A 26,302-nucleotide genomic window follows, 5' to 3' on the forward strand; every position below is an offset into this window, starting at 1 on the left:
AAGGTGTTTACTTATTTTATTAGCTACTTAGCTGATTTTATGTTCTTCAGTTTCCCCACACGATCCCATCTGGTGGCACACAATTTGAAAGTTGTAATAAATAATGTTTCAAAATGAATTTATTTTGGAACGGTTGTAATTGTATATGTTGTACTTGTCACTATTACATTTTTTAATTATATTATTATATTATTGCGTTAGTTACATTTACATAGAATAATATGAATAATCCACTAAGAAACCCACAACTGGTGCATTATTTCCAGTAGATACATAGCTGTCATTTTTTCTTCTAATATACAAAGTCTCCTAAATGCTGTGTTGCTTGAGAATAAAGAAAATTCCAAAATGTATACCCTTTGTCGATGAAAATAGTCATATATTGAAGACTGATTCGTTTATTTAAGTGTACAGTTTCTTTATGATGGGATGATATGAAAAATAAATAATATCTTATTTACCCTTGGGTGTCTTGCATTCATGGGTGAGGGATCATCTTAAGTATTAACAGTCTTTGGTTGAACTGGGTTGGCCCGAGTATAACCGAATATAGCCGAGTGATGCCGGATTTTTTTGTGACGACACAGTCCGCCCGCCCTTTCCCCCGCCCGGTTCTCTCGGCTCGTCCTTCCCTTTCTCCTGCTTCCCCCCAACACACAGCTACACTAGCAGGCTGGAGGAGTCCCCGGCAGCACCGCACGCAACACACTGACAGCTGCGACTGACTCACAACCGAGGAGGGGAAAAGATGGAGCACAGAGACACCGACTTCAGCATATTGCTAGCGACCGATTCATACAAGGTAATGTTGGCATACTCGGCGACGGTTTTAGACGGAGGGAGGCCGGGGTGAGAGGAGCGGCTGATGGATGAAAATGTATAAAGTCAAGGTGGTTTCATCAACGGTCCCAAGGCCATCAAACCGCTCTCTGTGGCCGGGTCTCCGTCGGATCACATCAGGCCGAATGGGCAGGAGGAAAAGGAGGAGAGTTCGGGTACCAAATTCAAAAGGCTGGCATCCCCCTTTGAGCTAACGCTAGCTTATATCTAAAATAAGTATATCAGGTTATTGCGAGGACACTTCGCCATCGGCTGTGCTACTCATAGCGGTGTCAAGCTAGCTGTATTAGCTAGCTTGCTAAGCTCACCGGGAGCGCAAAGGGATTGATATTTAAAAAAGAGCTAATATTAGCGACTGGCTAGCAAGTGCTGGGTGATAGCAAGGTGAACTGCACACGGATAAAGTCTCATTCAAGAGCCCAGCCGAGGCGTAATGTTAGCCGATGGCATGTGGTTAGCCGCAAAAAGTGGCAATGCTTCACTTCCAGTAAATCAAAACCGAAAGTCAAGGAGTCAGTGTTCACGTAACTTAAGGTTATATGTGCTTGTGTGACTCAGGCGAATGGACTCAAACGATATTTTAAGACGACTGCAGGCCTTTTAAAGCATGAATGGCGAATATAACAGTGGGTAACGTTAAAGTGCAATAAGTCCTACTGCTAAATAACAATGAAAGCCGGGCAACAAATGCACTTGTACCATCGCACGTAGCATGGTGGTGGGGGCGCGGGACTGTTTCCATGTAAAGTAGTCACGCGACAGTAATCAGCGACGGTGTTGATGGGACAGGAGGGCAGAAACGAAAGAGAAGGAAGGGACACCGGCAGAGGTTGAGTTTAAAGGACAAAGTACAAGCGACAAACACATTCAAAACTGAAAGGTCCAGAATAAGATCACATAACAACTGCATGAATGCAGAATGAACTTTTGAATATAGTCTGATGTAACTAAATGCATGCACATTTACTGCGTTGAAAGCTGTGTCTTTTCTATAATATCTCTCTCTAACAGAGTGATGAACAAGTGTATGTTAATGAACCTGTAATGCACTCTTTTTGGTTCTCAGCCAGGCTCTGAGAGTGTCTGAGGTTTTGGTCATTTAAAACGGGTGCTTTATCGTGTAATGGAGCTATTGCTTTCCCCTAAGATCTCCTTCCACCATTAAGATATAGTCTAACATTTTTTACAAGCTCTTAGATTCATAAAGGAAACTCTTTATTGTAGGTGAGTAGCGTTGCCGTTGGAATGGTAATACATATTTGTGTAGCCTGGACTCCAATTCTAGGATATGTACTTAGTTATTATTAACAAGGTGCAGTTACACTTTCGGTTTCTATTTCTTGGAAATGTCCCGTCTTGGTTTCATTTTCATGGTTTTTCAGATATATTAGCTTATCTCCATAAAGAATGTCAAGGTTGCTGATTAGTCTTGAGAAGTTGCTTAGGAAAAGAGACTTTCCCCGTTAACTCCTTCTGAAGGTGTCACAGTCACAATCTTCCTACCAAAAGCAATTAAAAGAACAATGATTTATCAAAACATCTATTATTTTTTTTTTCCCTCATAGAAATTGGGATGGTCTACATCGCTTTTCTTTACCCCTCAATGGCTTTTCATAGCGCTTCAGGAAACACACTTCTCCCAAAGTGCTCTTTCTCGAGCGGTAAGCAGGCTGCATTTGCTCCCTGTAGATACCAGGTATGTGTGTCGTTTAGGCCCAGCTGTCTCAGGACAGGAGTCCTCCATATAGTGTGCTAAATTCACCTGTAGTTAACCACGCGTTTGGGTGTGCCTTAATTACGGTATGTTGTCTGTGCATGACTTTGTGATACCATTTGTAGAGAGAGAAAGATCAGTTGACAACCAGAGGTGCACACACTTTGTCCACAGGACGTGAAAACTAGTTGCACCTGAATGCCCTATGGCTCAGCCCCAAAAGCCAAGCTTTTGTCTGGATACACAAGTATCATTGTGTTGTTGTTTTTTTTTTGCATGTGACCACATTTATGTAACATGGCGTTTTTTGTGACTCTTAAATCCCGAGAGAATTACAGTGAGTAAGTAGGTAGGGGGGGGGTGGAGGACACATTTTCACAGAGCAGGATGGCTACAGTGAGGGTTAAAGCTGTGACATTTAGGTAAAGGGGCGGTCCCATTAGGCTTTATTCCACAGGAACAGCTGCTACTGCTTCAGATGCACCTGAGAGAAATCCCTTCTGGTGGTCAGATCAGGATTTCTTTCTCTTCTCATGTTCAAGACATAGCAGTAAATCATACAAGGGCCACAGTGAAATAATTAGCATGTTTTAAAATAACAGAAGATGACTGACTCCACCTGGACTTTCTATACTGTTGTGTACTGTGTGTGTCTCTATTTCAGTCAGTATAACTTAGTAATTTGGGTGATGTTGCATTCTTAATTACCTCACCACCATAAAGTTCAGACAGTCAGCTTTTCAGTTGTCTAGAGCTGTAACTAACGGTGATTTTCATTATCGATTAGGCTGCTGATTTCTTTTTTTTCTCGATTAATCGCCTGAAAATTGTCTTATCATTGCAGCTTTAGGTGTTTCTAATTTAAAGTCATTCCGAGCATCTTTCCCTGGAAAGGACCAAAACCGCAAAGTCGAGGGTCGTAAAAGCTTAAAGATGCTTAAAGCCGAAGGGAACTGCAGAGTTTTGGTGATGAACCTCAGCGGGTTTGTCACTAAACAACTCCTTTTCAGAATGCACGTAGTTATTTTACCCATTGATAATATAATTCATATCGATTTGTGCAGCTTTAATGGCTGGCACGTTGAAATATGCCAGATCTCCTTACATCAAAACTCGCAAATCACAGAGGCTACATCGTCTGATTTATAATGTGAAGGTTTCCATTTTATTACTCGTCATTATACTACTATATCAGATAATAAGTGAATAACTGCATTAGATAATACACAAAGAGGCCTGGCTAGTGTCTGCGCCTTGCAAACAACACTGTTACATTTGTTTGTGTGTATACATTGGCATGCGGTCCAGTGAATGTTGCACACACACACACACACACGTGGCCAGGCCTAGTGTCATGTTGTGTGTCTTGACTCTATTTTGAGTCCTCAAAGGCCCAGAGGAAAGGACAGAGGCAGGGGTCAAAGAAACTGAGTAGGTCATTGACATTTATGTCTTCTCCTCTCCACAAACTGTGAACGGCCAGGAGTCGCTTTGAATAATGCCTTCTTCTATGTTCCTCTAGACCATTTTCACAGGCTTATATCTGTGGCTCCAACATAAACTTTTATGTATTTACAACAGTAAGAAAGTGTTTCCCCCAAGGTTGTGTTCAAAAGAAGGACAAGGCCCACGATGACCTTCTCTTTCCTCTTACAATAGTGTCCCCTGAAGGCAACTGGTAGACCTGCAATGTTTCGCCATTGATATTCAGTGAGTGCAGCTTATTACGCAGCGAGATTAAACCCATTTGGCGTCTCTAGACTCCTGTGGTTGTAAATGCGTTGCCGTTAATTGTTTTTAATCTACATTTCGTCTGGATATTGAAAGCAGATCAGCCTGAAAGCAAATATCGGATTACAAAATGGCAGAGTGAGCGGTAGCTGTTACCATCGTGTCGACTTTTAACTTTATTTGTGGGAGTTGCTCCAGTGTGCTCTGTGGAAATCCCTCATTTTTGGATTTAACTGATGACAGCTGACACATCTTTTTTCGTTTCTGCCGGGATTTTTTGTACGCGTTTGTATCTTTAAGATATAGCTCCTCTGAAACAGTTTATTCTTTGTGTGTGTGTGAGAGAGAGAGAAACATGCCTGGACACACGTCTCACGCACTATTTGATGACACACATTTGATTTTAAATGTCAGATGTTTAAGGGATCAGTCCGTTTAGTGGATAAGAAGATCACAGGAAGCTCTCATTTTCTGAATAATACAGAATAATGGAGAGCGTGCACGTGTGGGGAAAACTCTCGCCCCGGTTGTGACATCTTAGCACTGTATTATTTGGTCCAATACAATAGATTGATTGATGGGTCTTTTGTTGAACTGGAATGTTTGCTCTAATCTCAGATAATCACCACATTGGCAGCGCTCCGTAATCTTTGAGTTGTGACCCCGAATAGCTCTCGGGACCGTGTCTGTTGGCAGTGAGCTTCTGAATTCAAATTTGATTTGCTTTGGCATATGTTTAGTTGCATTTGCGTCCAAAAAACTGTGCGTGATCGGACTTGTAATCAACGTTCTAGCGATACTGTGCAATGTTAAAGGTGTTTCAGTGTTTACATAAAAGCTTTCGTCAGTTCCTCTGAAGGGCGGGTCAATCCAGTATTTTTATACTATGAGCTTATTTATTTTCTTACCTCCTCAGTAAGCTCAAACATTTGCTCATTGACGATGGTTTGTTTTTTTAGGTTTCAGGGCAGAAAATTAAATTTTAAATTCGCCGTGCTTATCGTGTTTAATCGTGTCTCGTGTTCCCTGCAGGTGACGCATTACAAACAGTACCCCCCCAACACGAGTAAAGTGTACTCCTACTTCGAGTGCCGCGAGAGGAGGACCGACCCCACCAAAAACAGAAAAGTAAAATATGACAAGACCGTCTTCTACGGCCTCCAGTACATCCTCAACAAATACCTGAAAGGTGAGTCCTGGTTTTTCCCCTATGAAGCCACCAACGCTGTTACCAATTCTTCCTGTTTGTGTTGATGTAAATGTGTTTCCAGTCAGCTGATTATATAAGGGGAACATAACCAAATCCACTCTGCACATAATGCTTTCACCAACATTCTGTGGGAGCTGCCCAGTACAGCTTGCAATCAGGGTGCATACCAAAAGCTTATTGTGATGCATTGTTGGTCCCCGTTGGAGCCCCCTCCCCCCCATCCGGGACAAGGTCAGAGTAGTGCTGGGTCAGATGCAGAAGTGCATGCCTGGAGCTGGCTCAAGATTCAGGGCAGGTGCTTTTTTTTTTAACAGTCCTTATACGCACTTAAAAAAACAAAACAGAAGGTTTCAATGTGCTTCACATTGATTAGACTGTGCAGAGAATAACACAAAGCCAGCAGGTTAAGAAGGAGAAAAGGCTGAAATGAGGCAAAGTATAATGCATTCAACTTTTATGCTTTAATTAACTCAAGTTTGTAAAAGGTGAATGTTTAAGTTTGCCAGTGTGATCCTGAGGGGCATGAGAGAGAGAGAGAGAGAGAAAGCATCTCCCTCCTGTCTCTTAAGAGGATTTCATGGTGCGGGAGCAGAGGTGCCGGGGGGGGGAGAGACAAAAGCACAGCTGCTCTTTCACCGTATGAGGGAGAAAGACCAGCTGTCCGCGCAGAGCGTCCGTCAGCGCTCAATGATTAGCCCGACTATTAGAGACGCATCCGCGGTCCTCCGGCTCATCAAACCATAAAGTGTGCGTCATGAGTGTTCTACATCGGGTCAGGGAGTGAACTCTAATCTCTCCGACTGTACTTTCGTCGAGGGAGAGGTGCAGCAAAGGAAGAGTCAAAGTGAAAGCATATATATATCACCATATTAGGTTTCAAAAGAAACTTCACGACTGGGAGTTTTAACGTTTGGCATTAAAGCGACACGCTCTGTCATTTGTTCTCCCTATATGGAGAGTGTTCTATACCAAGAAGTCAAAGGAATAGTTTTGTGTTTTGGAAAATGTATATCACTCTCCTATCGGTATGGCAAAATCTGAAGGTGGAGCCAGCAGCATGTTAGCTTAGCTTAGCACAAAGACTGAAAACAGGGGGAAACCGCTAGCCTGGCTCTGTCCAAGGGTAACAGAATCCTCCTACCAGCAGCTTCAAAGCTCACAGACTTAACACCGTATATCTTGTTTGTTTTAAATCACACAAAAAACTGAAGTGTAAAAACAATCAACGCTTACAATTTTGGGTCCCTTCCTCCTCTTTAGGAAAGGTCGTGACCCCGGAGAAGATCCAGGAGGCCAAGGAGGTATACAGAGAACACTTCCAGGATGACGTCTTCAACGAGAAGGGCTGGAATTACATTTTGGAGGTATTTTGGAAAACACTTTTCTTTTTTTTTTCTTCTAGAATGGGTTTATTGAGGAAAAAGCTGGTGGGAGGTATACAGGTGTACATATTACTCACAGGTGCCAGAACATGCTGAGAGAGACGTGCTCAGGAACATGCAATACGTACAAATAGTGCAACAGGGCAAGCTTCTGATAAGTCATACGGGTCACATTCTTAAAATTCAGTTTCAGCTACTAAAAATGAATCACAGTCGTCTTCTGTAGCCAAGAAGATGTGCATGCAATAGTTGTGTTATTGAGAGGTGCTGTTTCAGCACCTTGGAGAGAGCACAGCGCTCTCCACTGCCAAAGTATTTCCTCAGGTGAAAATAATAAACTCTTATTGCTAATCGCTTTTTAGCTGTGCCATCTCCGACCACATTGCTGAATGAGCTCCCGAGCTGGAATTCTGTATGTGTATATTCTCTTGAGTGGGATATATTTGTGTGTGTGTGTGTGTGTGTGTGTTTTGCAGAAACACAATGGACACCTGCCTATTGAAATCAAGGCGGTGCCAGAGGGCAGCGTCATTCCCCGAGGCAATGTCCTGTTCACGGTGGAGAGCACGGACCCGGAGTGCTACTGGCTCACCAACTGGGTGGAGGTACGTTTGTTTTGTGTGCAAATGTGTGTTGTTGTTTTTTAGCTGGCCCCACACGGGACGAAAAGGTGAGCGAATCGCGGCCTCAGCTGCTCCAAAGTCCCCCGTACGCCCTCGTCTAACGCTTCAGATTCTAATGTGCTACTCGTATCGCAATGAAAGCTAATTCTGAGCTTTAATGGCTAGCTTTATTTGATTATTGATTACAAAATATACTCATGACATTTATGCCCCTTTTTTTTTTTTTTTTTTTCAATGGAGAGTTAACGGTTTTATAAAAGCCATTAACTATTTATCTTGGCAGCACTCCTCACTACGCCTCTTATCTCTGCTTTAAATCTCACAGAATTACGGCCGTGTCATGGCTTATTGCTTAATCACTGCTCACAGATGTGCTGTGACTGAAAATAAAAAAAGAGTCATTCATACAGGTTGGCTGAGAAGAAGAGAGAGCCAGGTACTAGAGAAACCCTTGTTTGGTATATAAGCATATTTCCTAAAAACTATTCCTTGATTGTCTGTCGTGTCAAAGCATGTTTAAAACACACAAATTACATTACATTACAGTCATTTTTAGCAGACGCTTTTATCCAAAGCGACTTACAGTCTATCACATTTCTACACCGTAGGCACAGCTACGGGAGCAATTTTGGGGTAAAGTGTCTTGCTCAAGGACACATCGACATGCGACTAGCGGAGCCGGAGCCGGGGTTCGAACCGCCAACCCTCTGATTGAAAGACGGCCCTGCTATCCACTTAGCCACAATCGCCCCAAATGTAATGGTTTGTGTTGTTGTTGTTTTTGTGAGGAAGAAGTACAGTGGGGGTGAGGTATATTATTGTGGTTTGAAGCAGGCGGTCTGGTGTCTCGGCCTCCTCGGTGCCGCGTTTATTACGCTGAGCTAATGCGCGAGTCCTCCCGGGACAAGGACCATCTCCTGCACTTAATGCCGCATGAACAGACTGTCCTCAATGACTCGGCAGAACTAAATTCATTTTGCATGAGCGATGTCTTCAGTCTCTCTCTCTCTCTCTCTCTCTCTCTGCTCTCTCTCACTGATGCTCTCTCCGGCTCTTCTTCACCGTGTCGGCCCGCGTTCGTGAATACGCCGTTTCACCTCTGCCACCACGGAATCGTGCCGCATAAAACAACAAGCTGTGTTTGTTTTGATCCATTGATGCAAAAAGAAAAGCTTTTGTTTCATTATCGCAGCAGGTTTTTCCAAGTCCACTGCTTCCTGAATGTTGACTAGATTTGGATATTTGTATATATATCTATAACTTCATACGCTTTCCCCTCAACTATAATGACAGATACAGCAATGAAAGGGAGCAGTGCTTGGACATAGGTCACCCACAGCCAGGAGCGCAGTCTCAACACACTTATGAACACACACACACACACACTGTCCTGATAAATTTGGATAAGCCACACCCCCCTTCTTTCCTTCCTTATCTCCCTCCATTTTGTTCTGGGACATTGACCGAGAAGTTGTGTGCGTGTGTGTGCGTGTGTGTTGTATTTTAGAGACACACGATGATCACACGATGTTTTATGGAAATGTTGCAATCATCTTAGTTATAAGAGTAATTCATTTCACACAAAACACAGTTACATGTGTTATAGTTTCATGATCTTTTTTTTTTAAACTAGGAACTAGAGCAAATAACTGTACTTGTGGATTGTATTATAGATATATATATATATATATATATATATATATATATATATATATATATATATATATATATATATATATATATATATATATAATACTATAATACAATCCACAAGTACAGTTATTTGCTCTAGTTCCTATTATTAATATTAAATGCATATAGATTCCTCATTTAAAGGTCTTCAAGGCAGAGGTCACACAACCGTGTGTGTGTGTCACATGAGTCCATATTATGGTTTAGATGATGATTCGTCTGAGGTTGCATGTGATTGGTCGGGGCTGTCGGGTGAAAACAAACGCTGCATGCATCGTATTAACAAAGTCAAGTGAGGAATCAGCTGTGTCACTGTCGGCTCTTTGACATGTTTGTCATGCTTGCTCTCTGGTTTGACACATGCACCTAGCTATTATATTATACACAGTTTACAAGTCCATATACTCATAAAATGTGTTAATTGCATACTAGTAGTATCAGCTTCATGTTGTAGTATTCACCATATTTGATTGATTTTTTATTTTTTATTTTTATTTTATTTATATATATATATATATATATATATATACAAAGCAGCTAAAATGGCATTTGCATTAACATTTAAGTTATTTTTACAAGAAACATTAAAAATTAAAATCAAAAAAGGAAAAACAGGAGAAGAAAAAAAGTATAAAATATTATATACAATATATATATGGAATGCCTATATATGTGTCCATATGTACACACGTGCGTATTGTACACTTCTGATGGTAGAACGTGTGTATTCATGAGGTTTCCTAGGTGGCGGCGAGTACAGATAAGCCGCTTGTTTTGACATTGAGACTCTGGTCCGGAGTTGACATTAAAGCATCGAGGAATGTATTTTGATCGCTCTGAGAGTTGGTTTTGGGTTTTAATACCAGTTGACTGCTGAGAAAGCAGGAATATTCAACCAAACATTCATCGGTCAGTTCAGTGCTAAGAAAAAAACCCGCTTTGGCAGCAACTTCTGCTGTTTTTGTTTGACTTTGACTCAATGTTCACATTGGAATTCTTGTTTCAATAGGCTTTGAAAACAAGGTGCACGTGGGACATTAGAAGGAATTAACCGTTGCGGTGAAATGTTGTGACGCCCTGGACTTCAAATACCTCTTTCTCCCCTCCATCAGACCATTCTAGTTCAGATCTGGTACCCCATCACTGTGGCGACCAACTCCAGGGAGCAGAAGAAGATCATCGCCAAGTACCTCTTGGAGACCTCTGGGAACTTGGAGGGACTGTCTTATAAACTGCATGACTTCGGCTACAGGGGCGTCTCCTCACAAGAGGTACACGTATACATCAGTAGCTGGTGCTGAGGGGGAAGTTGTACACAATGGTGGAAACGCAACCTTTTTACAAACAGGAGGCTTGAAAGGGAATTCCCAACCTTGGAAACAGGTTTGACAAAACAGTCCCAACTCATGGTCCACTTACTCGCTTTTGTTTTCCCGGACCTTTCAACCATATCACACAGTATGGTACGAATGAAAGCTCTGCAAAAAGCTAGTAAGTGGACCATGAGCTGGGACTGTTTTGTCAGAAATGTAACGCTTCTAGGCATAAAAAATGTATCAAATAAAAATTGCGTATATTGGGACGTCTTTGCCTTTTATTTCCCATAACGCCCCCTCCCCCTCTTATTTTGCAGACTGCGGGCATCGGGGCCTCCGCCCATCTGGTCAACTTCAAGGGCACAGACACGGTTGCCGGCATCGGAGTCATTAAGAAGTACTACGGCACCAAGGACCCCGTGCCGGGCTTCTCAGTGCCTGCTGCAGAGCACAGGTAGACACACACACACACACGCTCCATTTTCATGTTGCTCATGGAGCTTAGTCCCTGCGTAGAGACGGGATGTTTCCTGGCTCTTCTACTGTGATGTAGGGCAGAGGTTCACCCCTCACTTAAATCATTGAACCTGTGGTCTGAAACAATTCCAAGTAATCATGGACGACTGCCAACGTGCTCAACGCTCCTTTTTTTACTCACAGTCACGACGTACAAATGTGTTGTATTTAGAAGGTCTTTGGAGGCAGATTACACAGCAAAAAAAGACTGGGGAAATGTTACGGCCGTTCGTAGGTCGAGGTTCTCCGAAATGTTTTTATGCAGGACATTTAGCCTCTGGAAGGTTTGCTGAATCCCTGTGAACAATGCCAGTGATCAGCATATTCCCAGAACGCACCGGGGCACAGGAGGCACGGTCTCGGGCTCTGTTCATCTCCGGTGAGAGGCCACATTTTGACTAAGAGCCAGGTTCGGGGTGAGCAAACCTTCTCACCCACGAGCTAAATAGATTTTCAAATTAGATAAACGTTCATATAGCAGCGGCTCATCTGCCGAAAGCTGTTGATTTGAAATTCAAAAAGGTTCTCATCGTTTGGCTGAGTCTGGTGTTAATTTGCTTCCCGTTAACGGGGGCTGTGATTGGCTGGAGGTGATGGCTGTGATTGGCTGCTGCCCTGACGCACACATGCCTCTCACATGTCTCTGTTGTTGTTTTATGGCTCTGATCCATTTATCCTGCACACACACACACACACATATATATATATATATATATATACACACACACACACACTTTCTCTCTTTCGCTCCCATGCACTCGGGCGCTTCTTCCTTGCCACCAGGGTACTTACTGCCGCTCCGGTGCACCCTTCTTCCTCGCACCAGTGCATTGTGGGATGGTGGCAGAAGTTGCCATGGTAACCCATTATGTAATGCCCCCCCTTCCTAAAGTTGGTTTGGTTTCTACCTCAGAGGGAGGAGTCGCAGTGAAATTCCACTTTGACGTGTGTCGGTGCTGAAGGAAAGGGACGGGCGGGTGTTTTAGAGCAGAGGTGCGTCGCCTCCAAAGCGCTGTCAGGACAAACTTTGATTATCCTCCGTTGTTTACTGTGAACTCTCAATGGAACAGAAATACCCTGTGAAGAGAAATACAATACTTTTACAAATACGCTGTACAGAAATGTACATTCAAATAGAGAGATGCTAGTTTCAGAGACTAGTAGTGTAGGCAGAGAGAGCAAAAATATCGATAGTGTGGCGACATTTTTACTCCAGTAGATGCAGAGAACTGTCGTTGTCTCACATGCAACAAACCCTCAAAAGTAAGGAAGGAAACACCAGCAATTTATCACAACATTCAGCAAACATGCATTAAATAAATGTGCAGAAATGAACAGTTTTCCACTATTTTTCAACACTTCTTCTGGTATCTAAGATAGCTTCAACAGACCGTTTTTAACTTAAGGAAATACAATTTGGCCCAGGTCTGGTTTCATGTGAGACTAAAGCCTGGAGTGCACTGCCCTCTTCTGGACGATCTGTGCTATTAGCCTGTGAAGAATTGACTGTAGGCGGAGCATAATGATGTTATCTGCTGTTCCCTCTGCAGTACCATCACAGCGTGGGGGAAGGACCATGAAAAGGACGCCTTCGAGCACATCATCAAGCAGTTTCCCAACGTGCCCGTATCCATCGTCAGCGACAGCTACGACATCTACAACGCCTGCGAGAAGATCTGGGGAGAGGACCTGCGGGCGCTGATCGTGTCGCGCAGTGCAGACGCCCCGCTGGTGGTCCGACCCGACTCGGGGGACCCGCTCGACACGGTTCTGAAGGTGCGTTCACGTTGGACGGCTTGCCTTTTATTCGACTAGAATCGAAGCCGGGACACTAACGTCTCTGTGCCACCCTTCCTCTCTCATTTCCCTCCCGTCAGGTTTTGGAGATCCTGGGTAAGAAGTTCCCTCCAGTTGAGAACTCCAAAGGTTACAAGGTGCTGCCTCCTTACATCAGAGTCATACAAGGAGACGGAGTCGATATCAACACGCTGCAGGAGGTAGAGACGCGTGCCACGTATTGATGCGACGTACAAGGAGAACACTAGGTCGCATGCATGATGTTTCTCCGTGTGCTTTTTCCACAGATAGTGGAGGGCATGAAGCAGCACAAGTGGTCCATTGAGAACATTTCTTTCGGGTCCGGAGGGGCTCTTCTGCAGAAACTGACCAGAGATCTGCTCAACTGCTCCTTCAAATGTAGCTATGTGGTCACTAACGGACTGGGGGTGAGTACCGATGCGTTAGAACGTAGTTATTTGTGTTTCGTTGTCCGTTTTGTAACCGTTTTTTTCTGTTTGTCTGTAAAAGGTGAATGTGTTCAAGGACCCGGTGGCCGACCCCAACAAGAGGTCAAAGAAAGGCCGCCTGTCTCTGCACCGGACGCAGAGCGGTGACTTTGTCACCCTGGAGGAGGGCAAGGGTGACCTGGAGGAGTACGGCGCGGTGAGTTCAATGCCTACAGTGCAGCACGCAGACACTTTGGTGCACAGATGTGTTTTCCAGTCTAAAGACACGCTCGTTTCTCTATTCACCTCCAGGACCTGCTGCACACGGTCTTTCAGAACGGGAAGATCGTGAAGACGTACACGTTCGACGAAGTCAGAGAAAATGCTCAGGTCAAAGAGAGCGAGCTGGAAGTATGGTACTAACCCCCCCCCCCCCCCCCCCCCCCCAAAAAATAACCCCGCTCCCCTCAACCCTTCACCTTTTGGCCTCCGACGCCCACCTCAGAAAATGGAGGCGGTGTGCACTGGTAATAGATCCCCACTTCCAAAGCTTGAGATTCCCCCCCGAAACGTTCCTAAAAAACCGTGAGACCCCCTTAAAACCCATGATTCTTCCGCGTCAAATTCCAAAGGGGGCAGGGGGGGGGGAGGTCCAGTAAGCGACAGAGGGGTAGAGGTTGCGAATATGAAGACGAGCCGTGCGTTCACTCCCATGTGCCCAAATAGAACTTCGCCGTGTTGCACCGACAGAGCCCCGACATATCGTAACGTTAGAACGTGATTGGCTGCTGATTCCATGCGGAGTGAACCCACGGCGAGTCAAAGTGAGAATGATGATGATGGAGAGCCACGCCCACGCCACTGACCGCGCCCCCCCCCCCCCCCCCCCCCCCCCCTTGTATTGTGCACAGTACTGTTTAAAAAAAATGAAGGGAAAAAAAACTACATTTCTGAATCTACTTAGCTTTGTCTCTTATGTGAAGGATGGTATACTCCGGCTGTAATTATAGAGGATGAAAGAATTTATTTCCCCCAATGTTCCGGCTTTTAATCAGAGGTCAGGGCCCAAACTATAAACATCTAGCGAGTACTACCTGAATATTTTGTACCGTTACTCTGCCAAATACCATATTCTGGGTGCATCACTGAAGGTATATTAATGATCATCTACTTGCCGTTATGTTGGCCACAGAGCATTCACATCGTGAAGGTCCAACCACACCGCAAAGTCTGCTCACGTGGATTTAGCCTCAATGTGATTAATTTTTAATGTTTGTTTTGAATTTCAGATTGTTCACGTATGTGTACTGCTCCAGCATTTGTTAAAATAATTTTTAAAAGCCCTAAAATCTTTCCAAAGTTACAAACGTTTCCGATTGGGTCTTCACGATGGCGAATGCTCTGGAAACTTTTGCTGATAAGACAAAGAGTTGATGTAAAAAAAAAAAAAAAAAAAAAAAAAAATTAACGGACATTGTTTTCACTGGAATGAAGATGATCTAACTGTGTTTATGAAAGATTCTGTGGCTCCTGAAACGTTAAATGTTGTTTCTGCTGTATGTGTGCTTGGACCTGTGTGTGTGTGCTTGTGTGTGTGTGTGTGTGTGTGTGCTGCCATTCTCTTCCTTTAAAGGATTGTGTAGTATTCCTTTATGCAAATCTTCTCGTTGACAGGGGGAATAGAGAACACTTCCTTTTCCTTTTCGCCGGCCTTGTATTCTGAAAGGACACAGAGTTGTGACAAACAGGTGGCGATACAGTAGTGAGTGTGTTTTGTAGAAAAAGCAACCAAGAGGCAGAAAAGTGAGACTCGGGATCAGGAATAACTTTGTGACAGCGCTGTACCGCCCGTGCTTTGGCACGTTGGTGGTGCAGAGTTGCTGATCAAGCAAAACGTTGCCCTTGGTATCACTGCCTTAACTCGTATAAAGCAGCTGTGTTGTTGTTGTTTTTGGAGAAGCTTAAATGTGCCCAGTGATGTTTGGATTTATTGCCCAGGTAGAAACGGGGTGTTGCTGATAAAGCCTTTTGGAGTTGATTATCTTCCCGCTCAGAGCATCTCAGTGTGTGACGGTGTGTTTAGTCACATCGCTGAGGGATGAAGGATTTAGGAGGTGCTGAGAGCTGGTGACATCACAGAAAAACAAATAGTTTAAGACTAGAAACTAAATATTTGACTAAATATTTTAAGGTCAGACAGTGTCCCTTCCTGCCTATCTAAATTTGAATGTGTCTACATTTCTGGTCTATGACTAAATACCTGCAAAAATTAACAAAAATCCCCCTGTTTGCGCATTTAATTAGCAAAGTTTTAGCATGCTAACATGCTAAAACTTAAGACGTTAGCATGCTGGCGTTAGCATTTAGCTCAAAGTGTAGTCTCTCAGAGCTGCTAGCATAGCTGCAGAGTGTCTTGCTAAGACGTTTAAAACTCCAGGTATTAGTATGTTCTCTGCCTGCTCACTCTTTTTCAGACGTTCAGCTGCTTCACATTCAAAAAGCTTCACATATTCTCACCTTGGAGGCGGCTACCGCAGTGTTTGCCCCCCCCGCAGCTCTACTACGTCTAGATCATGGGCTCTGACCCTGCTAGTCTTTTCTGTGGTTTCAGGAGAGACCTTGAAAGAAAGCCCTGTGATCTCACTGACTCCCGTTTCTCTCCTCTGGCCCAGACCAACCAGCCCGAGCACAGCCGAGCAGCTAAACAACACAGCTAGTCGTGTGTGTTTTCTTTATTTTCCCTTTTGTCACCATTTGTTAGATACTTAGTTATCCGATTCTGGAGTTACTACACAACAGTACAGTTCTTTTGTTTCCAATGATGGGGTGCATTGAAGTCTAATTTGACTGTTTTGATATTGTCTCGGTTCTTACCTCAGAGAAATATTATTTTGTATGACAAAGGAGAAAAAGAAAATGCCAGAAAACATTGCAGTAAATAACTTTGTTTACAAACGATGTGGCCATACTGCCTTCTCACTTGTACATACAAGAACTAGTTTGACTGGAGGCAGGTTAGGAAGACGACCACAGTAGATGGTAATATTATTAATCTTGTCGAAACAACCGGGTTTTTTTTGTACAAATAGGACTATCCAAACCTGCTTGACTGAACTGCAGTGTGACTGTCAAGCTGTTAGCTTCTGTGTGTGTGTGTGTGAGTGTGTGTGAATGTCTTGTTTGTTATGGATGCAAAACTGTTTGTGAATACTTTTTTTCTTTCTTTCTGTTGTTGTTTTACGCATATGTATATGTTGGTTGTCCCAAATTCTCTCCCAACACAACTGATATTTTAACGAACATAACTTGCTATATTGTCAACAATACATTGATTAAAGATGCCACCCTGTCAATTTGGAATGGTCGATTTATTTTGCCTACTTTTGTATTTGGGTTGATTTGAAATTTTATTTCACTTGTTTAGAAATCACGTGTTCAGTTCAGTTAGCTCGTCTGTCATCAGCCGCTCATCTTTAAGAGCCGCATTTTGCCAAATAAACATATTTCTGAGAGTCCAGTCTACAAAATGTAAACATAACAAAAATGATACACTTGTACAAAATTGTCAAAGTGTTACCTAAATGACATTTAGGTAACACTTTGAGTCTTTAACTTCTTAATCATTCTGTCCTCATATCTACTTAATATTTGTATGCTTTTGTTTTAAGACGCATCCCGAACTTTCTCCATTAACAGAGAGCACATATTTCTTTTCCCCTATAATAAAAATGCTATTTTTTGAGGAATAAATCTCATCTCTGTCTCATCATAACACTGTAGATTAGTGGCAGACAGTAACGTGTAAGTCAGTCTTATGATGATGGACCTATCCTAACATGTAAAGCCGGTGGAGCTCCCCCTTTAACAGGAGTTTCAAGTTCAAACCGCCTTATGTTTGACATGTAGGATCCTCATCTTGTGTTAACGCAGTTGGTTGTAGCTGGTCTCTGAGGTTTTCTTCTTCTTTGGTTGAAGAATTTGGGGAGTCTGTGGTTTGCTCTGAGAGTCATATGACCTAGTCAGCACTGAACAGGCGTTTCACAGTAACTGCAAACTCAGCGAGGAGGAGGAGGAGGCAGCCTGCGGATGGATCCAATAAAAAAACTAAGTAGGACACTTCTGAAGTCTTTTGGTACTTTTGTAACTTATCGACTAGCTGCGTGTGTATGAAGTTGTCTTTGTGGGATGTTCTAGAATGATCGTTTGGTAGTTGGAGATTTTTTTTCCCCCAGCCCAGTAGAAGAGCAACCTTTTTTGACAACAGTGTGGACCCCATCAGACAGGGTCACACGTTTTCCTTTAGCATCCGTTTCCTGTAACTAAATACACGCGACGCTTTCTCACCAAAAAGCGGAGCGTAATTTGGCACCCTTTACGCACTTTACGCCTGCGTATTTTGCGCATCACCAAGTGGAGCGGCGGGCACTCGTTTTTCAAACTACACTGCAAAAAAATATCCGCTTGAACGAATGATGTTTTTCTTTTCCATTGATATTTGTTGTTAAAAGTTCCTGAAACGCGTAAAACAGCATTTTCAGTGGGTAGACTGTTCTCGCCTCCGTGGCAGAAATTTGATTCGGTCGCAAAGTCGGGTTGTAAAAAAACTTTAAACAACTTGGGCCGGTCATCTTTTGCAGCGTCGGCAGTAAAAACCCACGTCATTGTGCCAAACAACTCCCCTTTCCCTCCCTGTTGGACCAACATCCCCAGTTTGGGAGCGACTGGATAAGGTTTTTGGGATCGGAGACGCAAATCATGATGACCGGATTTCGACTAAACTTTACGCCGCTGAAGGAGCCTCTGGGCTTCGTCAAACTGGTGGAGTGGGTAAGTTAGATGCCTCTACTGAATGTGCGTGTGTATATGTGTGCGCGCATGTTCGTGTGCATTTCATACCCAGAAGACGGGGAGGTCCAGTCCCTTTCTTGGATTTTCCCTTTTCCCGGCGAAAAAAAAAAACCTTAAGTAAACAGTTTTAGGGGGAATTTGTTAAAAATGCAGATGGCAGAAAATGTTTATACATAAAGCATGAACATGACTCTTTCTGCATTTATCAAACTTTGAGTTTTCACATCTATAAGAATGAAAAAAATGCATGCAGTTATGTGATTTAATAAGTACAACTTCAAATGTACACTTGTATAAACACGCTTATACACAATAAAATGCCTGTTGTCGCAATAAACCTTTCTTAAAAATATGTTCTATTTCATTTGAATTGTCATACATAGAATAAAAGTGTGGGTTTGACGAAGAAAACTTGGCTAATGGGAGTTAAGCTGAGTTATGTCCAGTGCACACATAACTGTGCACACGGTTGGCTACTCATGCACTCGAGCACACGCCCTTTTTTTTTTTGTATCATGAGAGACTTGCAACAGTTTCTCATGTGAACGTCCAGTCATCAGTTCTGCTCTTCAGAAGTGGGTCAGAGGAATCCAGTGCTGGTTAATGCAGCTCAGCTGTTCTATTTTCTCATAACGCATACAGAGCTATAGAGCCGCAGTTACACCCAGTCATCTGACTCAGGAGGAGGCCGTGTGAGTGTGTTTTCACTGTTGTTGGCCTTATGGAACCCTGACCTAACCGTACCGCATATTTTGTGATTCACAAGGGTCCGGATGGTAAATTGCCTGTGCATATTTCCCGCCTTTAATGCTGGGAATGTCCTGTGCGCATCCCAGCCCATATGCGAATATGCCAAACATGCGCTTGTTTTCAGTTCTCAGTTGTGAGGATTTACTATTATGTTTTGTCTTATGTGATAGTACATGAATATCTTTTTATTTCAGGCAGTTGGTTTGAAAAAAACAAAGTATTTGAAGATGTCACCCTTGGCTTTAGGGAACCGTGACAGGAATTGTGTCACTACTATTCTGATGTTCTTCGAATAAATGGAGAAAATAATTAGCAGATTAATAGATAATGAAAATAGTTAGCTGCGCTTTTTTTCGGAACAGCTAACTATTAAATTCTGGTCGACAACATGACTCAAATCTCTGACATTTAGAGCACATTTGAACACAAAGCTGGTGCATAGATGCGGTGTCAAGCCTTCCATTAATAAATAACATGACTATTAAAACAATGCATGGAGAATAATGTATCAGTTACTTCTGGGCAGCTGCAGTGAGTACGTGTTTGGCCAACAGATTTTGGACATAAATTTAACACAGCAGTTAAATAAAAATGATATATTTTTTTGAGCTCTGACAGATGCTTCAGGTCGCCTCCTGTAAAGAGCAACATTTTGCCCACTGTCCATTTAACCTGTAATCCTCTTGAGCGTTCTAAATTTAAGAAAAAGTTGTTTACTTGGCACAAGAGTTGTTCAGCGTAAACACTCATACCTCGCTCGATGTTATCTGCCACGCAGTAGTAAACAGGAAGGAGGGTTTGGAGTAACAAATGCTACAATGCAGCCCCCCATTCACTCAACATGCTGAATACTGATGATAAAGATGGCAGGTCTCGCTGCCAAAAGAGGGAGAAACAGGTTTCATGGGCGTCTGAAGGAAACCCACATTCAAAATGAGCACACGCTCCAGTGGCTTTTTGTTCGAACTGATCTGGACTCAACGACCTTTGTGTAAGAACATTGCTGATTATTCCTAACAAGATATTTCAGATTTATGAGTTATATTTGTTTTACAGCTAGAGGGTCCTTCCCACGAGAAGCACTCTTTCTTTGTCCTACATGTCCTCTTTTGTCATTGTTTGCATCACATGCAGGAACCTGTAACTGAACTCCTATCACACATTGTGAGCGGTTGCATTCATGGTTGATATGCTCCATTCATTCTGAGGCTCCATGACCTTGTAGTGGGAGAGTGACAGAATCAGCCAAACAAGAATGTGAAAGAAGGAGCTAATGGTGGTGTGTAGCCCGAAAAACAGGAAGTGGTTGCCAGTGACATCTGGAGAAACATCTGGAGAGGGGCCTCGAGGTGTGTGTGCGTGTGTCTGTGTGTGGATCATGTACAGTAAATGTGGGTGTGCATGTGGGTGTTGTGGTGTGACGCTAAAGGCTAAAAGTTGAGGTGCTATGAAACCGAGTTTAAGTTCAGATAAAAGTGTGTTTGTTAATTCCCTGATAGATGAACAGACCGATGCATGTCATTACCTTGCAGTGGGAGCTGTGAATCAAATCATTACTTTGTCATAATACACTTCCTGTCCACTGCATGCTGTCTACTACAAAATAAATGCCTTCAAGTGTTCATTTACATAATCTTCGTTTTCTTTTTTTCATCACCATTTTGGTGATCTTACGGTTGATGAAAGGCGCTGCTTCTGATGTGTTGTGGGCCACATGTCAGCCTGTGGAGTCGCAGTACAAAGGGGACAAAAGGTCATCTTGACATACAGACATAGTTAGCGACTGGCTGGTGAACATAGTGGAGCATCAGATAAAGAGGCAAATATTTCCCAGAAGAGAGACGGTGGAGACCAAAACGGTGATAAAAGGAGGGGATATGTATATAAACTTACATTCAACACGGGGCCAGAAACACAACTCTAAATGAATGCTACTGTTGCCCCGTGTCTGCTAGATGTGCAAATAAGCCACCGTTTGCATGTTCACCAAATCAACTTTTTAAAGTTGTTGTTACGACGGCTATTTAGCTCCCATCTGTGATACACAGCTGTCTGTTGTGCTGCCGGCCGCTCAGTGAGAATGTGTGACGATGACATGCATGTTGAGAATGTGGGAAAACTGTTAGCAACACACTTTGAGCAGAACAAATGAGATCCATGGCGATACCAGTGAAGGAGCTCAACCCCCCCCCCCCCCCCCCCCTTAAATAATGTGATCTGCCTGCTGCAGTTTGAGGGTTAAGCTAAGGAGCAGCCAGCCTGACTAAAAGAATTTAGTATGTGTTGGTTTTAAGGAGAGTATTAGTGTCACATGGCCTCCACGCTGAATCAGATGCTTTCTGCCCCTGCAAGAAAGAATTCAAGAGCTGAATGGCAGCATTAGTGCGGCCATGCAAATCACATTATATTTCGTTTGTGAGAGGAAGGTCTATGGTTTAGATTAGGCATTTTCATGAGAGACAAACAAATGTAAGAAGCTTGAAAAAAATAAAAAATGAGCTTGTAAAAATTGTTGAGTCGTGAGTTTTATTTTCAGCTGTTTGTTAGAGTAAACTGCTGGCCATATGGTACTCCCTCTGGCTCTTTACTGCTGACGCGGTTTTAGGTTGCCGACTTTCTTCTAAGTTTGAGGTTCTGGTGACGTTACGCTCATTGCCCAATAATACAAGCATGTAGGGAGGGTCACATTCAAATTATGATTGGTTATGGCGTTCATGTTCCAGTCAATGTGTCATAGTTGGTGTTTTTGGCATTGCAGGTCTATTAGAAAGAACATCCTCCCTTCCGCTTGAACAAATCTCCGATAGTTCCCCCAAAAGTAGAACAGAGTTTTCCTAACATCAGTCTCAAGCATCTCCCTAATCATTCGCTCTCTCTTGTCCGTCCTAAACAGCTCACGGCCATATTTGCTTTTGGATGCTGCGGCGGATACTCGGGGAAGAACATCGTATCTCTCTTCTGCGGCGACGGCAGGAATGAGACTCTCGATGCCAACTTTCACTACCCATTTAGGTGAGATTCACGACACATTATTACACGTAAATCAATTTCAAAAGGACGACAAAATAAAACCTCTCCATCTTGTATCGTGGCCAGGTTAAGCCAGGTCCCGCTCGTCGAGGTGAACGCCACTCTTTGCAACCGCTCCGTCACGGCGACGCACATGGTGGGAGACTCGGCCTCCTCAGCGGAGTTCTTTGTGGGCATCGCCGTCGTCTGCTTCCTGTACAGCATGGTGGCTCTGTTGGTGTATTTAGGCTACATGCACGTCTACAAGGACTCTGACTTTGGACCCATTTTCGTGAGTATTGATCTCTTTTGGTCCGTTTTGCCGATAGTTCACCTTAAACCAACTCTGCAAATGAGAGACTTGTCCTCGTCTGCAGGACTTTGTGATCACGGCCATCCTGGTCTTCCTGTGGCTGGTGTGTTCGTCCGCCTGGGCGAAGGGCCTGCAGAATGTGAAGGACGCCACGGACACGGCGGGCATCGGCGCCACGCTGGCACTCTGCAAGGGGAGCAACGTCACCTGCGAGGTCACAGAGTTCGCCAGCATGAGGACCCTCAACATCTCTGTGGTGAGGAAGAAAATGCAGAGCGGCTTTATATAAACGAGAAGGTTTTCGGGCACACTCGCTCACCGATCTCAGTCAGCGTCCACTTCCTCGGCTGTCATTCTTTTCCAGGATGAAATCCAAATCCTTGGCCAATAGAGAGGCTATTTCTAGACCGATTAGAGTCACTGATTGTGGCAGTGTCCCCTCCCTGCATGTTTATATAATACGACTTCAGAAGACCGGAGCAGAAACATTAAGCGGCCTGACTCACAGTCATGAGACAGTGAGCAGTAACACTTTCATTTTACCTCAGGCACTGTTGCTGTGGACCTGCGTCACAGGTCTAAAGCAAATGTGGCGCTTTGTGATCGATATAAAACCCATAAAATGTAATTTGTTTGTGTCATCACATAACATTTCACAGATTCACAGTATGTTATAAGAAACCTCCTGTATTATATATGTATGTTTTTTGTTTTTCTTCCAGGTGTTTGGCTTCCTCAACATGTTAGTGTGGGCGGGCAACGCCTGGTTTGTGTATAAGGAGACCCGTTGGCACTCCCAGAAGTTCTCTTCTCAGCCCGCACCTGCAAGGCAGCAGGTCCCTGCACCCATCTAACACGCAATACGGAGCAACACAAACCCCACCGTCACATACGTGCACACCACCCACAGAGCGCTCACAGACAGACACAATTTGAGCACACGTGTGCAGATGTTATTACGCGTACAAAAAAAAAAAGCTTTGAGAAGGTGACGAAGGGAGACTAAATGAAGGATATTTTGATAGATGGCCAGTTGAAAAACTGATGGATTCTGTATTAGATTTTGACTTTTATCAACACGCTAGCAGCTGTATAGGTACACAGAGACGAATTTGCGTTTTGTAACCCAACATGTCATATAATTCCTTGCACATTCATGGCTTAACTTGAACTGAGAACACTTCAAAAAGCAATGTCAATTTCCCAAAAAGATTTCTTCTGCAGCAGTAGGAGGCTGGGGGGAGGGAAAACGTGTTCTAACTACGGTTTCATGTGTAGATTAGTCTTTGTAACTTTATATTTCTTACCTGTTTGATATACTATCGCAACACCAATGCGATGGTGCAATTAAACGTGTTTTTTCATAGCTCCTATACGGTTTCTTATGCTTTAGTAAGCAGATACATGCACAGACAATGACCGAACGTTACAGGAAGATAGGTTTTCTTACTTGTTTTGGGGTAACGGCTGGTTCATCATGCTCTATCGTGTACCGATGAGTGTAAAATACAAGATTTAATTAGTTTGCCGCAATAAGGATAATGTGATCAAGGTTTTCAGGGTAACGGATAACAAAAGACAGTTGTCTGTGGTGCAATATGAAGCATAATACTCTATATACCATATTACCTTATCAGAAAATGACCTTCATTGTCATTTATTGGCACACAGTATATTGCATTTAATATTGGCCTTGACATTGAGCAATATATTTGCATCTGTGTTGAATGTGTTGACTTCTTTCATATATTTTTCTTTAGATTCAAAGCCCCTTGTGTATCTGTAAAATGACTCACTCATATATTCATTCATTATTTCATTCATATGCCCTCTAGTGGTGGCTAGCAGGTATTAAAATGTCTGGACAAAGCTAAATCTAGGATGATAAATTTATAAATTGAAATTTAGTGTTGAGAGGTACTCTTTTCATGAAGCGCACTGATGAGGTGACTCCACGATAAAGTCATTATCCGTCACTGATTTTCCTCAGGAAGCTAAGTCTGTGCGGACAAGGAGACAGGTTAGATGTATGAAACCTGACCACTGTGTAAAATGGCCTCCGACCCAAATATCAGGAGACTAGTTCACACGCGGCGTTCTTATCACAACATGCACAGTGCACTCACGTGGTGCTGACTGTGGTTTTATGGTGTACCATGAGAGGTGTGAGTCCATAAAGAAAACTTGACTGAAAGTTGGCGACTTAATTACTTCATTAAAATGTTGCAGCACCAAAGTGTGTAATCCTTAAATTCCTCTGCGTCCGAAGACTTTGATTTATTTGGTCTCAACTCCGGTACCAGATGAAGGTTAAATCCTTCTTTGATAGTGTTGTTTTTTTATCACTTTGAATGTCGAAGTGACTTTTTCATTTTTTTGCATTACTGTTAAACAGAAACAACTCTGCCAAAGCTCTCGTTTTTACTCCTTTTTAAGCGTATTCCTTATCTCTATATGATGTTAAGTCAGTTATTTTGTTGTTGTCAAAACAGCTGTCTTTTGATTGTCTAGTTTTTTTATAAATCATTAATGAGACACCGAACAGTGAGCTGGTGTTGTGTTTAATAAACCTCATGTCACTTCTTTGTCTTATTTTTCATTTGAACTATTCGTAGATGATTTTCTTTGAAGGAATTTCTGATTTTCTTTTTTATCTATTGCCTTTTGATATCATAAAAATGTAAGTGATGATGAATTCATACAACTCTGCTGCAAGACAGAGTTGGATTAAAGCGTGTGTGGTGTACTGGTTATGCCTCTGCACTCTCGTAATCATCATCCGACCATAGCTGTGTAGCTTTGTCAATGATTCCAAAGCATTTAACCTGCCAAACGGTCTTCTTCAAGAGAGACATACATTCACTCTGTGACATGCACAATTTCAATGTACCTTTGTTTTTTCAATAAAAAATGAATGATTTTTTTGTCATTAATCTCTTTGTGTGTTTGTATGTGTTCAGTGCACAACATGCACTCCGCCTGTGGGTGTGTTTGTCTGGCACTTTTCTGTCAGGCCTTTATATGGAAGCCAAACATTTTTACAAAAACATCCATTCAACTTTAGTTTCACTTCACATTTCCTCCCTGGTCATGTGTGAAATAGGAGATTTTACAGATTAGGTTTAAACATCTTGGAGAACAAAAAGTATGAAATTGTTTGAATTCAACTGCTCATGTGAAAAAAAAGAGAACAAATGGTGTGTTTGTCTGTGTGTGAGTGAGAGAGACAAAGGAGAGAATAGAGAAGTGTGTGCGTGTGTGTGTGTGTGAGGGAAAGACAGCAAGGATTGCATTCAACCACATGAAGTGTGTGTGGCTTTGACACATCAGTACAAACTAATCAAAGTCGTTTCCTTTGCCCTCGTTTCCTCTGTATCTCCACCCTCTTCTGTCTCACTCGCTCTCCCTCTGATTCAGCTGAAACACTTGACTTCTTGCTGCGTCATCTGAGACGCAGGCGTGTAGCTTCTGGATTCTTCTTCCTTTTGTCAGGTTTTAAACCCACGAGATGTAAACATCACGCAGCTGTACCAAAAGAGCTGCTCTGTGTTGCATTAAAGCTGGACTCAAGTGACCAGTTTGTTCAGTATCATCGTGATGGAAGAGGAGTTGTGATCCACTTGAAAGTGTCTTGACTGTCATCTCGCCTCACTTTGCACTTGAAATGCAGGTTCTGTTTTCAGCCACAGGAGGTCAATGTAGTGCCACGTGCGTGACCTACTGAGCCACTTTGACAATCTCAACATCCTGGCGCAGTTTGTTTCAATGGCTCGATAATTCATATATTTAATTAATGATGTCCCGCATTAAATTAAATAAAAATCACTGCTTTTGACCAGTGTCTATCTGACCCCATTTACAGTGCTTTGTTGTTACTGTAAAAGCTGAGCCATTATATAACAAATTGCAACATAGACTACTATTAAAATAAAATGATTTATGTTGCTGTTGTTGGTGTTTTATTTGCAGTGGAGTCTCACCTCTGACCCTAACCTGCACAAGGTTGCGGTGAAGCCAATAATTAAACGTTTCACTATATGCACGAAATTAAACTGCAGCTGTAACCAATATAATCTGATCTACTAACGCCATAATGTTATTCATAGTTCTGACCTTCTCTTTTCAAAATACAT

At 42.9% G+C, this 26,302-nt stretch overlaps 2 protein-coding genes across 3 annotated transcripts; both read left to right on the forward strand.

Moving 5' to 3' along the window:
* The first annotated feature begins 643 nt into the window (after window positions 1–643).
* On the forward strand, window positions 644–16,602 carry nampt1 (nicotinamide phosphoribosyltransferase 1). Its single transcript, XM_076111583.1, has 11 exons — window positions 644–802; window positions 5,318–5,474; window positions 6,756–6,859; window positions 7,354–7,482; window positions 10,305–10,463; window positions 10,826–10,962; window positions 12,575–12,800; window positions 12,902–13,021; window positions 13,109–13,249; window positions 13,332–13,466; window positions 13,562–16,602. Exons 1-11 carry the CDS (start codon window positions 749–751, stop codon window positions 13,670–13,672), a joined length of 1,473 nt encoding a protein of 490 aa, XP_075967698.1. The 5' UTR covers window positions 644–748; the 3' UTR covers window positions 13,673–16,602.
* A 144-nt stretch (window positions 16,603–16,746) lies between these two features.
* sypl1 (synaptophysin-like 1) lies at window positions 16,747–25,098 on the forward strand. Of its 2 annotated transcripts, XM_076111585.1 has the most exons (5): window positions 16,747–18,076; window positions 21,741–21,859; window positions 21,944–22,148; window positions 22,234–22,425; window positions 22,892–25,098. In XM_076111585.1, exons 1-5 carry the CDS (start codon window positions 18,005–18,007, stop codon window positions 23,021–23,023), a joined length of 720 nt encoding a protein of 239 aa, XP_075967700.1. In that variant the 5' UTR covers window positions 16,747–18,004; the 3' UTR covers window positions 23,024–25,098. The 2 variants fall into 2 exon arrangements, with proteins under 2 accessions (XP_075967700.1, XP_075967699.1); XM_076111584.1 differs by having other exon boundaries at window positions 21,944–22,425.
* Window positions 25,099–26,302: the final 1,204 nt, after the last annotated feature.

Source organism: Anarhichas minor, unplaced genomic scaffold (genome assembly GCF_050575085.1).
Source record: "Anarhichas minor isolate MPS153535 unplaced genomic scaffold, ASM5057508v1 ptg000045l, whole genome shotgun sequence".
Classification (NCBI taxonomy): Eukaryota; Metazoa; Chordata; class Actinopteri; order Perciformes; family Anarhichadidae; genus Anarhichas; species Anarhichas minor.